We start from the raw sequence: 14,376 nt of genomic DNA, 5'->3' as shown, positions 1-14,376 counted from the left end.
AATTCTCAATTTACATATATTACATTAATGATGAATACGAGAAAAAAAAAAGTAAATAAAATTCATTGCAACAACAGTTATTGTACCAGCAATATATATATGTTTGCACAATTTTATAGTTAAATTAAATGCGTCATAAATGAAACTTCGCCTATTTTACATAATAATAACTAACAATAAATTTCGATTAGTAAAATCACCAATTATTATACTACATTTATTGTATATGATAAATTAATCTATAATTAACAAAGCGGCCTTTGTTCAGGATACCTTGATAAGGAATATGCATTACTTGCTGTTGCAGTATGTGATGGAATTGCTGGTTGAGGTATTTGTGGAGCAGCTGGTTGATAACCATGCTTATCGAGTAATTGTAAACGATTTGCTTTAAAAATATTGAAAAGAATTTGAATAAAACATCCAGCTGAAGCTAATATTCCAAGTAATGGATCAGCTAAAAGTTTTATTGCTGTTACGGTATTCCAACCGGTTGCTGTAGGTGTCAAAAGATACTGTAGGGAACTAAGTAATAGAAATGCAGCTGCCATCGGATATAAACTTCCAAGTAAACCAGCTGATGCAACAGAATGATCAGTAGCTGGAGCAGAACCTAAAAGAAAAAACGAAATAAATGCAAAAATGGAAAATTATTTGTAAAACTATAAAAATGAATCCATTTTCAATTCTATTTTTAATTTTAACAAATAAATGAAAGGAAAAAAGTAAAAGAAAATTTCATCATTTCTTAATTAATATTTAAAAAAAAGATGATGAAAATTTAGAGTTAGAAATGAACAGAACTGGTTTAAAAAAATGATAATAATTTTATAAGAAGAGACAAAATTTATTAATAATTTTAATTGCATACGTATATATTATTAAAAAAAAAAAAAAAGAAATTTATAAAATCATACCAATTAATGCTAAACATCCAAAAAACAATGGTACTAATGAACATAGTAGAAGTATTAATTCACGTAACGAAACAAACACCGCTTCAATAATTCGATTTCCGCCACCAACCAAACAAATACCCGATAATGGATCAGCTCGAACACTTTGTGCCATTAAAGCCAAAATAACAATACCCAAAGGTATTCCCCATGCTAGCATATGAGTTCGAAACAACAACGAATCCTAAAAATTAAATTTGTACCATATTTTTTTTTTTTCTATCGTTCAATTTGTATATAATATATAAGCTACTATTAAAGCATGCAAAGAATTAGAAAAAAAAAGTTCTCATAATATTGCATATTTATATTATTTAATAAGATAAAAACTTTATGGTAAAATTCTATTTTAAAATTTCATTTTTTTTTTTTTTTTTGATGTCTATAAATAACTAATAATTAGTTTATTTATTATTTATTCATTGCATTTTCCTTATTTTCGTTATTGTTTTTTTTTTCTTTCCTTTTCATTTTAACTTAAAAGAATGTGCCGTTTCATATATGAAATACCGAAAAAAAAAGAAGGAAAAAGTGCTGCAAAAAAAAAAAAAAACTGAAAAGATATAAATTTTAATTATTCTTTTATTTTCTTAACATATAAAATAAAAAAAAAAAAAAACAGATTAAACAAAGTTTTAATTTGTTATAATAATTTCTTTTAAAGAACTAAAAAAAACTTTTTATAATCCGCAAGTTTTTTTTTTTTTTTGAAATGAAATAAAAGAAAAGAAGAAGAAAAGCTTATAATTTGTTGCTTTTTTCAACGATGCAATTTTTTCGCCCTCAATTTTTTTCATTTTTTCCTGTTGAAGTTTTAAAATTAGAAATAAATAATTGTTGAGAAGAAATTTGAATTTATTTGTAAAAACTGAAGCTGATAAATTTAAAATTTTTACAATGCCTCAAAATTATAAAATCATGCTTGACATTTTATTCATTAAGATAATTAGATGATATGGTTTTAATTAATGATACCACTCAGTTAAGAATTTGTTTAAATGAATAATTGATTAATTTATTTCAATAAAGTCAATGAATAAGCTTAATTATCCGGTATGCAATTAAATAATTGAATTAGAAATAATAATTATGCAACATGGAAAATCTGAATACCGAATTTTGCTGATGCCTTTGAGTATATTTATTCCAGGTGCAGCACAATACAAACCACCATAGTCGACCGGTTGTTCCGAAATAGTACAGAAGAATGGCAACAATTGTACACGGAATATGTTGAACTCCGGTAACCACAAAAATCAATTTTGAATTGTATTCAATACAGGAAATCTGAAATGTTTGCATTTTTTTGTAATTAAAAGGAAAAGAGAACTTTACATTAATAAAGTATTAGACATTTAATTTAATTCCGGTTTAATCGAAAATTCCCTCTTTCCCTCTCTTTTCCTCTCTCGCCCTCCTTCTCTCGTTTTCTCTCTCTGCATTTATATAATATAACTATTATTTAATCTATTTAATCATTATTTAATAAAACTACTATTTAATCATTCTTTTCTTAATCCTACTCTTTTAATAAATAAAATTTAATATTTTAAAATTAAAAAAATATATATACGTATGTATACCTACCTGATCACGATACAGTAACGAAAAAAGATATACAATAGCAGAAACGGAAAATGATACGGAACAAAATAGAAGTGATAATTCCGGTAAACCAACTAAACAATGTTTCCGGGTGCAAAATGTCAGCAAGCAAACGGATGTTAAAGCAGTACAAAGTAATGACATAATAAATAATGCTGTACTAGCTGCTTCACGATCATCCTACAACAAATTAATTAATTAATTAATTAATTGGCTAAAATATCCCTTTTCTTTCTTTTATATTTATAATATAGCTATTAATGAATGCAAAAAAAAAAAAAAGAAATCCTAAAAGGTAATAAATAATTATAAAAATATTTCAACCTTTGTATAGCCATTATTTGAATGACATAATGGGACACAATGTCCAGTTCGATTCATATAAATTGTACTTGGCTGTTGCATACAACGATTTGATGTGATTACATTCTTCGTTATATCAGATTCTAATTCTTCAACTACCGGTGGACCATCTTCATCAGATGCTGGACCTTTCATACACATCGCATCATGATTATTTTCTACAAAAACAAAATTTGTATCAATTAATTATCATAAAATTTAGCAATCAATTATTTTATGTACTGCAAATTATTATTTAATTACTTTTTTTTTTTAAAAATTTATTTTGATATATATATATATATATATATATATATATATATATATATATATATGACTGAGAGATAGTTCTTGCATTTAAGTTTTGAAATAAATAGATGGTAAGATTAAAGATTATTTTAAAGAGTATATATTTATGTTTGTGTTTATCATAAATAATATGTATTTATTATGTTTTCGAAGTTAAATTTTTGAAATAATTAAAAATTAGAAAGAATAAAATTAAATGATTTAAATTAACCGAGTGGAAATTTTGAACAATTCATTGAAATTGGCCATGGAAAACCAAATTCCTTCAACAATGGTTCACATTTCATTTGCACCCGTTCACATAATGGTCGACATGGTCCAATCGCAATTGGTACCTAGAAATTAAACCTGATTAGTTCAAAAAGGTATTTTAGATTAACAGATTTTTTAAAATTTAATTATATTTTAATCTTTGATCAATTACAAATGATAAAATGATAAAAACTTACATTCATTCATTCATTCTTTCTTTTTTTTAAAAAAAATATAATTTAATCAATTTTGTCTTTTTTTAATGTTTATGAATTACTTGCATTTTATCGCAGAAATCAATCTGTCAAATCTTTAAAAATATTGTTCTTATCATCGAGGTCAAAAGGTCAACGTCAAATGTTACTTGCATCAATCAAAAAAAAAAAAAAAAAAACGATTTTCCTTAGTTTATTTAATCCGAAATACTACAACATGATTTATAACTAATATTATTTGATTCTGAATTGTAAACAGTTGTAAATCTTACTAATCAGAACTGAAATAATGAATTCTGAATTGACAAGATATCCTGAACATAGAATATCTCATTAGCATCAGAGTTAAACTACCAGATGGTCAAAAGGTCAAATAGTTCACTACAGAGCAGTAGTTGATATGTAAAATGAGCACTAATTAATTGATATTTGAGAATAAAATGCGATCAAAAATATTATCCAAAACTTGAAGTGACCAAACGCAACATTTTTATCAAATATCTTTAAAAAAATAAAATAAAAAATATAATGAAATGAAAAATAATATAATTATACTAAAAGTTTATAGTGGACAAATTTTAATAAGAAAAGATTAAACCTTATCAGTACACATTGGAAAGTAGATAGAACAGAGGAAAAATTTGAGCCGTGATGAACATCGAATCTTAATTAATGGGTCAAATGTACTGAAACCATTTGCTGCATCACTTTCACTTTCATCACCAACCAAATTTGGAAATCTATAAAAATATCATAAAATTAAATTAATTGCATCGAGAAAATGTTATTTAAACTTTTATTCCTAACATTTATTAATATATCATTTCAGTTTTTAGATTTATTTCAGTTTTTTTTTTTAGAAACAAATAACTTTTAAAAAATAAAGTACCTATTTTAATTCATTTGTTTTATTTATTTAATTAATTTAGATCATATATTTGTTTTATTCGAATTAAAACTGTTCCCATACTACATCAGTTATAATAATTGTTTATTATTATTACCATTATTATTTATCTATTATTGTCATCTATTATTATCATTATTATTTATTTATTACTGTCTTTATTATTATTACTATTATTATCACCATCATTTATTACTATTTTACCATTATTATAATTGCTATTATTACCAGTTCAATTACTTGTATTTATTTGTTCGAACAATAATTTCAAGCTATAATTATTCGTTTTTTTTTTTTCTTTTTAAGCCATTTTATATTTAATTAAATTACTTTTACATTTTTAATGCTTTCATCAACTGAACATTTCTCCTTATTTGCCCATCAAATTTTAGCAATAAATAGATTAGTTGCAAAATTTGTAAATGAGTGTAGTACTATACCATTCCCCCCCTTTGTTTTGCTTCCCTTTCCTACCCATTCCGATAGATAATATCATCTCTAACAGATTTGGTCATTTGGGATTGTAGGAAGTAAGGTCGATCGACACGATGGATGATCGATTGTGACAATCGTTCGAAGTAAAATGGCCTTCGTCCATCTTATCTTTCTTTCTTTTTTCCACACCGATATCATTTATCAAAAATCAAATGAATGTATAAGAATTATAATACAGCAATATTTCTTGATGTTATTGTTATCAATTGTTATTGTTGATGCTATTAATTATTGTTATTTGTTATTGTCATTGCTACTGTTATTTATTGCTAGTTTAATTATTTATTATTGTGTAGTTAATTATTTATTATTGTTTATTATTGTGTAGTTTAATTATTGTGAATTTAATTACTACTATTATTTTATCACTATTAATCACTTAATTACTATTATCAATGTTTTTTTTTTTTTGCTAAAGTTTTGTTTAGTATTTATATTTATTTATTAATTCATACCCTTCATTATTATCAACATTTCTATTATTATTGCTATTATTATTATTATCATTGCCATCATTATTGTTATCATTATTTTTATTACTATTATTAATTAATTAACTAATAATTAATTGTAATGATTTGATTTTTATGTTTGCATAAGTACACAGTGTTACATAACTTTTTAAAGTTATACAATATTCTTTCATTGCATATCTTCCCCCAATTTTTTTTTTTTCATCAAATTAACCATTTTCAATTTCATATTTCATACTTATTTCTATTCTCGATGTTGACATTTTTTAGTTGATTCATATTTATTCGATTTGCTCATTTCTTAAAAAAAAATATCAATCAAAAAAAAAAAAAAGAGAAGCAAAGAAGAAGAAAAAATGAAAGATAGAAAAGGTTATGTGGGATATGTGACGACGAGATATTAGCTTAAGATTTGAAAGAGAAAACGGACGAAAATTTTGCTCATCATTTAAATTCACAATCATTAATTTTGCTCACAAAGATTTGAAGTACCGCTTCTGCTTCTTAAACGTATACATTTTGATTTATTATTGTATAGTATATAGAAAGAGAGAGAGAGAGAGGGAAAGAGAAAGAGAGAGAGAGAGAGTTGAGAGATGAGGCTAAAACTGAATGTGAAATTGTTCACTTTTCTTTTCCTCCTTCGATTATCAATTATTCTTTCGTTTTCAATTTCGAAATTTGTTTTATAATAGCATTAAGTCAATCATAAACATTTATTTATTTATTTTTAATTTCACATCATTTTCATATAAATATTAATTAATTTTATAATTAAAATTAGCTCAGTGGTTAATTCATTTCAGCTAATTCTAATACATTATATTACTTCATTATTCTAAATAATGCCAGTTATCATTATGACATACATCATTATCATATGTTTAACAGTTTGAATTTTAATCAAAATATTTTAAATGCCAGCAAACGTGAGTAATTATAATATCATTATTAAATGTTTAAATTATAATCCAATTCCTTAAATTAACTAATCATTCCGAATTTTATCTTCAATTTCAAAAAAGAAAAAAGAGAAAAGAATAAAATACAAAAAAAAAAAAAAAAAAAAAAAAAGAAAAGAAAGCATCAAATAATAGTAATATCTGGATAAAAAAAGAAAAAAATTCTTAAAATAATAAAGATTACATCAGTAATGTAATTTAATTTAAACATTTATCCGTTTCAAACAAATGAATGCAATAAAAATTATTAATTTAAATAAATGAATTAAATTTAAACCACAATTTTAATAACATTGCATAATGAATTGCAAAAAAAAAAAAAATGAATGTCCATTTACAGTAACAAATTCTATTTTAATGATAATGATAATAATGATAATCATTAATATATTTATTTTGATCTTTTCTATCGATGATCATTAATTCAACTCATTGTTAGCAAACAAATTAAATGAAATTTAATGCTAATAAATTAATTATCAGTTAGTTATTCATTTCAAAATATTATATTACATAATATGAATGTGTGTGTTGTGCTCGTCCATCTGTTGATATCTGTCTGTATATGTTTATGTTTTATATTTAAATAATATAAATATACAATTTACACTAAGGGACAAAATTCATTTGATTAATAACAAATTTCTTTCTTTCTTTCCTTCTTTTTTTTTTTTCTCTTTTTGAAAAAAGAAAAGATTGAATGGCAAAAAAAAAAGATTAGTTTGGTCAAGAAAAAAAGAACGATAAGAATCGAAACACTCATTAATATGATTTGGGAAAAAAAAAGAAAAACGGATTCTTGTCACTTATGATATCTTCTAAAATAGCAATTCGTCATTTATTCTCGAAACTTACTTTTCTGCTTACATTTTTCTTTTTTTTTTTTTGGTTTTGGTTTTTTTTTTTAAAAAAGAAAAAAAAAAAGGAAAAAGAAAAATAAAACATTTTCTAGAATCATTAATTTCTCATAAATCTTGCATAAATATTTTCATTTTGATTAAATTTTTGTTTGTTTAATTCATTTTGATATAATTTTTCATTTGTTTATAAATGGCAAATTGTTGAAAATTTCAAGAATTATACATAAATGATAAATTGTTGAAAAATTACCAAAAATTGTTACATTGAACGAAAAATTTTCTTTTTCTTTTTAAAATTTCTTGGCGGTTTTTTTTTTCTTTTTTTTTTTTTTTTTTAAGAATTCCAGGAATTATATTAGAAATGAATGCTTGAAATTTTTTGAAGTTATTTGATAAAATTATGTACATTCTGAAAATATAAGAAAAAATCCGAAAATTATTACAGTTCAGTAATTGCTTATGGCTTAAAATCATTAGGATTTCCATGAAATTTACTGAAATATCGTTGAGAAAGATTAGCAAAATGAGAAGTGAAATTGAAATAAATTATGAAAATGAATAATTCAGTTATAAGCTAGGATTTGCACTGCAAATTTTAAAATGGATTAAAAGACTGTTAGTATTTCGTTAAATAAAGCAAAAGCTAGCAATAATCCAGAAAATGTGGATTAAAGCAGAAAATGAAATCAATACTTTATCAAATCACTTTATAAATATGCGATAGCATTAATTGTGCTAACTTTATCATAAATAATATGACAAATTTATAAATACCACTGCTAAATTGCTAAATTGAAATTTGAATTAATGAAATTTCCATTGTTAAACAGAAGAGAAGAAAAGCAAATGCGGAGAATTTATAAAGCCAAAAAAAAATTTATCATAATTTATTTATTTTTTTTTTTTGTGAATTTTAATATTTTCTTTTTTCCTTCCTTTTTTCATTTTCTCATTAATGAAATACATAGAAAGACAAAGATAGAGAGAAGAATGACCTTTAACCTTATAAGCATAATGTTGGCTCTTTCTTATTATTCATTCCCCAAACATTGTATTAAACTTTCTTACATACAACGAACGGATCCTTTTTTTTTTTTGAAAATTATCATTTCGAATATTTCCGTTCATTGTTGCAAATAAAGAAAACAACAAAATAAAAAAACGAAGAAAACAAAGTATAATATAACACAAAATAATACACTATTATTTCCTTGAAATGATTTTCAAAATTACATTTTAAAATTAAAATCATTTCATTTTTTTATTGTTGAAAAAGTCATTTAAATAAAGATTTGTTTCTCATGTTTAGCATAGGATTTCTTTTTCTTTATAATTACTTAAACTAATTAGGTAATAGTTTTTGATTTCACTAATGATAATGCAAAAAATTGTTGATGATTTTTTTCAAAAAAAGAAAAAACGCAATTTATCATTTTTTTTTGCTTTTCATTTTTTGATTTTTTTTTTTTTTCACTTTGTGCTACATTTCACTGTCACGTTTGTTCAGGTGTTCTGAGAAATTTTACAAAATTATCATTCATTACAGGTGAAGCAACAAAGGAAGAAAGAGGTAAAACGGAAGAGAATAGTGGAGAGGAATGAAATACAAAAAAGAAAAAAAAGTTTGATATGATGGTTAGTACTGTAGAAAAAAATGGAAGGAAATAAAAATTAAGAGAAAAAAATAATTCGACAAAAATATCTCTAAAAAAAAAAAATTAGAAGAATTTAAGATAAATTTCACGAGTACTACCAAAAATTATACTTTTCCTATTTCTTTCGTTTTTCCTTTTTTTTTTTTGTAAAATTAGGAATGAAATGAAAAAGAAATGAATGGAAGAAAAGCAAACAAATAAAGTTTAAAGTTTAACATTTAGTTAAATTGTAAAAAAAGGAAAAAAAAATTTCCCTCTTTTTTATTTTTTAATGGAAATATTTAAAAAAAAATTTTTTTTTTTCAAAAAATGAATGATGTTTTTTCTGCATTTCTTACGTACGCTTTTACGCAATTTATCCGTTGTTAATATTGGTTTGAATTGGATTATGATTGATGTGAATTTTTATTCATTTTAAAAAGAATAACGAAGAAAGCATAAAGTTTTAAAATTTAGCTTAAGAAAAAAAGTTTTCTTTTTCTTTTTTTTAAAAAAAAATTTGAATGATCGGAAAAAAAAAATTTACAATTTGTTTTGGATGCGATAAAGCATTCATTCATCAATTTGTGGTAATCAAAAAATAAAAAGAAGTGGTATAGAAAACGAAGAAAAGAATCTTTTTACTTTATTTCGTACTTTTCCTCTCTTCCTTTTTCATTCTCTTTTTTTTCATTTGATAAATATTTAAGAAACTGTGATTCAATAATTCATGTTAGAAATTCAGTTGAAAAAAAAAAAGAAAGAAAAGAAAAACATATTTTAAAAATTTTTAAAATTTGAAGAAAAAAATCAAGAATTTTAAAATTTAAAAAAAAAAAACAAGAAATCAAGACTAAGATATATTATTCAAGATATTTTTTTTTTTCTTATTTTGTCTGCTCGCTCTTTTTATTTTTGAAACGATGATTTTTTATGAATCAGTGTTAGATGTTTAGTTAAAAAATATACTTTGAGAATTTTAAATTTTAACAAATAAAAAATCAAGAATAACATATGTATGTTTGAAAATTTCACTGAACTATATACATATTTATTCATTTTTGCGCTCTCTATTTGAAATATTGAAATATTTGGGAAAAAAAGAAGAAACTTCAATTTTTTTTTCTTTTAAGATTAAAAGTAAGCCAATTTATTCTTTCTAGCTAAGAAGTATAAAAGTAGACGAATGAAGATTAATTAATTAATTAATGTAGCTTAAGCTATGAAACAGTTTTCAGCCTCAGTGATAAATGTGTTGAAGATGAAAGAGTATCGAGTCAAGAAAATTTCACGAAATTTAACTAAAAATAAAAATGTCTACTTGTTTTCTTTTTTTTTTTTTCATTTCTCATTATAAAAAATAAAGGAGAAAATAAAGCTTTAAAGAAAAGAAAATTAAAAATGCGAAATAATAGAAATATTTGTAAAATAAAAAAGAAAAATCTGTGAAATAGAAATAAAATAAGGAAAAAGAAAAGGAATAAAAATTATAAAAATTAATTTTTTCATCATTAACAATATTTGCAGTAACAAAAAAGAAAATATAAAGAAAAAAAAAGACAAAAAAACAAATACCAAACTTTTTCTTTATTTTTAGCTATGAGAAAATATAATCTGAGGGAAAAAAAATTTCAAATTATCATTTTTTTTTCTTTTCCTATGTTCAATAAATGTATACAGCTGCCATAAAATAGAAATAAACATTAACTCTGATAAATAAAATATTTTTAAACTAAAATTGATAATGATATTTCTGGAATATATGTTTATAAATTGAGTAAATATTGCACACTAATAAGAGTATTCCCTGCAGTATAATAAAAAGTTTTAAAAAAACCAGTAGTAATTTGAGATATTAAAATAACATCTAATATACTACCAAAATTTCATAAATAACACAAAGTAAAGCTATAATGAAGAAAAATCAAAGAATTGGAAAAATCAACCGAAATTTTGGAAAAAAACCTTATCCAAAAATCAAAATTTTAATTGATTGATTAAGCAAAATGGCTTTAAATAAAGCACTTGTTAGCCTTAATAAATTCTTACACATATTTTAATTTAATTTTTAATCCGTTTTTTTTTTTAAATTCAACATAATTTAATTTATTTCATTTAATAAAGATTTTTTTCTAAAATTACTCTTCAATTTATATTTTATCTATCAACACAAACCTTCTTACTACTATTAGTTTGAATATTATTAATATAGTTCTATCATTCAATTTCATTTTTTCTATTTCGATAATTCAAATTTAAGAATTTTTCCACCGGAAATATCCTTCTCTATCTCTTTCTTCTTCCACTTTTCATTTGTTTTTCCTTTTACTTCCTGTTCCAAAACACTGCTATATTTATTAAATTTTTTTTAGTTATTTTTCTGAATTGCAATTAGTTTATTCAAAAGAATATGTGTCGTTGTCGTTGTATAAAACCCATAAAAATAGCGTAAATTAGAGCTATTTGATATAAAAATGGCGTATAATCTATCGCCAGTAATGACCATATGGAACTCATTTATCTAAAATCGGACAAAGCCGCACACTAATAAATGTTCTCCTTCAGTTTGTATGCACATGTATATATGTCTGTATATTTAGATATACAGATGAGGATGATATATCATGTGACAAAATTTCCATTTCAAATTACAGCACATATATTTTGATATTTTAATAAAATATAATATTATTTAGAATTCAAGAAAAAAAAAAATTGATTCCAACTAATCCATCTACTACTTATTTTATACTTCAGTAAAATATAATATTGCTTTAGTACTAACAAAAATATTTCAAATATTTCTTTACTTAATTTTTTTTCTGATCCTTTCTAATGTTTTAGGTTATACTAAAAATTTATTTATGATAATAAAATAGTTACTGAAATTATCAATTATTGATAAGAAATATGAGAAGATGCAAGGTGGATTTGAGTAATCGGAATGATAATTTCAAAACATTGATAGAAATAATTATTTCAAGAATAGAAACAAGAGTGAGAAAGAGAGACCGATATGGTAAAAATGATTAAACTTGGTCATAATCAGTATTATGCTTGTGATAACACTATGATTGCCTGTGATAACATCATATCAGCTAAAAAGGTTGATACTATGCTGTTGTATGCTATACATACTGTGCGATGTCAAATCACATTCAAAAATTTCCATACTGTATTAAAGTTACCATACACCCTGATACTGTATGTAAACAAACAACATTTAAAAAAATCCTTATATTGTACTGATATCTAAATATACTGTACAGAATTGTATTGAAGTATCAACAAAAAACTTTATACTGTACTGGTATGTACTGAGATGAAGCATACTGTAGTCTTACTATACCAAGATATAGCGTGCTGTAGGGTATGTATTTATATTCGTACAAAAAGGCTCCATACTGTACTACTAGATAGCTACTGTATGCTATATTTACATTATACTTATTTAAATATATTGTGCATTATTTGTAAGGGAAAATGTTAAAGAATTTGATGAAAGAAATTAATTATGGAACTAAATTAGCAAAAGAGAGCAAACAGATGGAGATAAAGCATTCAAGCGTAAACATCCGGTCTACAGATGTTTCCATGGGTCTATACGGTATTCCGATTTGTTACTTAACATTTTCATTTAACTATAGATACAAATATTTGATCTCTGATTTATATTTATGATGTACACTAACAGTTCAAATTTCACAAATAATATATATTGAATAACTAAAACAAAAAATGTGCATTGTCGATGATAAATAAAATTCAACCAAATGCGCTACATTATATTTTCCAATCAAAGGAAGTGTTTTTTAATCTGATAATGCATTCTAAGCATGAAAAAGAATTGATATAAAAACATTAAATGTTGAATGCTTACTTTCTAGCAAATCATCGAAAGTTATCCAAGTTGTTTCTTGTTTTTCTCTAACATTTTCAAAATCAATAAATAGGGTTAAACACCGTTTTTTTTTTTTTAAAAAAAAGAATAAAAGAAGCAAATGAGAAATTAAAAAAATTTTTAAAGTTACCGTATTTTAAATCAGAAATATTTTATATGAAAAAGGAACGATATTGTAACCTCCAATTCTACATGTCATATAATTGCGTCGTTTCATGGAGGCAATTACAGCGTTAAATAGATGTAAATAATGTCGCGGATATCAAACAACGCGACAATATCATACTACCGTAATATTTTGTTTTATTATTATTATCTATATCTACATAAATATCTGTTATAATTTATTTAACCAGATTCAAAATAAATAGATGAAAGTAAACTTATGTGTAGGTGATAAACACCTAATAAACATAATTTAAAAATACATTAGCAATAGATTTAATAATCAATTAATTTTAACAAATATATCATATATAAAAAAAAATTACATCAAATATAAAAAGTAAATCTTCAAAAGCTAAAAAATCATGCATATCATTAATTTATGATAAATTTTTCTAGAAGAAAATTCTTTTTGAATTAATTAATCTAAATTAAAAAATTGAAAGAAAAAAAAAAAAGAAAATAAACAACTTAACCGTGTTTCATTGTACGGCAAATCTTTACATTGTTCCACGGTAATCGGTTGACATTTTGGTGATGATAATGGAAAGCGATGTGTTTTACAAATTTCAATTTTATGCATCATCATTAACCAATAGAGGAGTAAAATTTGCATTCGATTAAAGCAACCAAGCAATCGCGTTACCAAATAAACCATTTATTCCTGTAAAAAAAAAAAAAAAAAAAAGTTCAAAATGAATTAAATAAATGAAATTGTTTAAGCAAAAAAATGATCGTACAAAATGTTAGTTAATATAATTGTTATTGTTTTGTTAAAAAAATAAATAAATAAAGGAGAAGAAAAAAAAAACTTCAATAACTGAATGAATGAGTAATAAAAATTATTACCAGTTAAATTAGTGAAATATTTTCTGATAACAATCACACACACATACACACCACTATGATATGATGTGATCGTGTTGTGTAGTGATGTAATGTGGTTATAATGTGATAATTATACTAGCTAACATATTTTATAAACAAAAAGAAAAAGAACATTTTTTAAAAAATATAAAAGAATGGCCTCGCACATAAATTTTACTAAAAAAAAAAAAAAAAAAAAAAGAAAAAATTTTTCAAATGAAACAAACATTTTGCCAATTGCTAAAGTAGCAGCGATTATTTGGTAAATATAAATAAATGATAATTATTTAAAAAAATGTTTTGAAAAACAAATATTTATTTTTGGTGTGTGTGTGTGTATATGTGTGACTAATTCAAATCAATAAAAATGTATATCGATACAATAAACATTTTTCATTACAATAATTTATGTACGATTAGCTCAGAATAATCG

General features: G+C 23.3%; 1 protein-coding gene across 2 annotated transcripts; it reads right to left on the bottom strand.

The window, feature by feature from the left end:
* Window positions 1-245: 245 nt before the first annotated feature.
* On the bottom strand, window positions 246-13,734 carry Bma-mig-1 (Uncharacterized protein; the record flags this gene model as incomplete). 2 transcript variants are annotated; one of them, XM_043080904.1, is made up of 8 exons in its annotated part: window positions 246-613; window positions 918-1,140; window positions 2,070-2,243; window positions 2,544-2,741; window positions 2,886-3,082; window positions 3,424-3,547; window positions 4,278-4,419; window positions 13,553-13,734. In XM_043080904.1, 8 exons carry the CDS (start codon window positions 13,732-13,734, stop codon window positions 246-248), a joined length of 1,608 nt encoding a protein of 535 aa, XP_042936838.1. The 2 variants fall into 2 exon arrangements, with proteins under 2 accessions (XP_042936838.1, XP_042936839.1); XM_043080905.1 differs by lacking the exon at window positions 13,553-13,734 and having other exon boundaries at window positions 4,278-4,292.
* Window positions 13,735-14,376: the final 642 nt, after the last annotated feature.

This window comes from Brugia malayi (genome assembly GCF_000002995.4).
Source record: "Brugia malayi strain FR3 genome assembly, contig: Bm_v4_Chr3_scaffold_001, whole genome shotgun sequence".
In the NCBI taxonomy this organism is placed as follows: Eukaryota; Metazoa; Nematoda; class Chromadorea; order Rhabditida; family Onchocercidae; genus Brugia; species Brugia malayi.
Note: the sequence above shows the minus strand (reverse complement) of the source record. Positions and strands in the feature narration are given on the sequence as shown.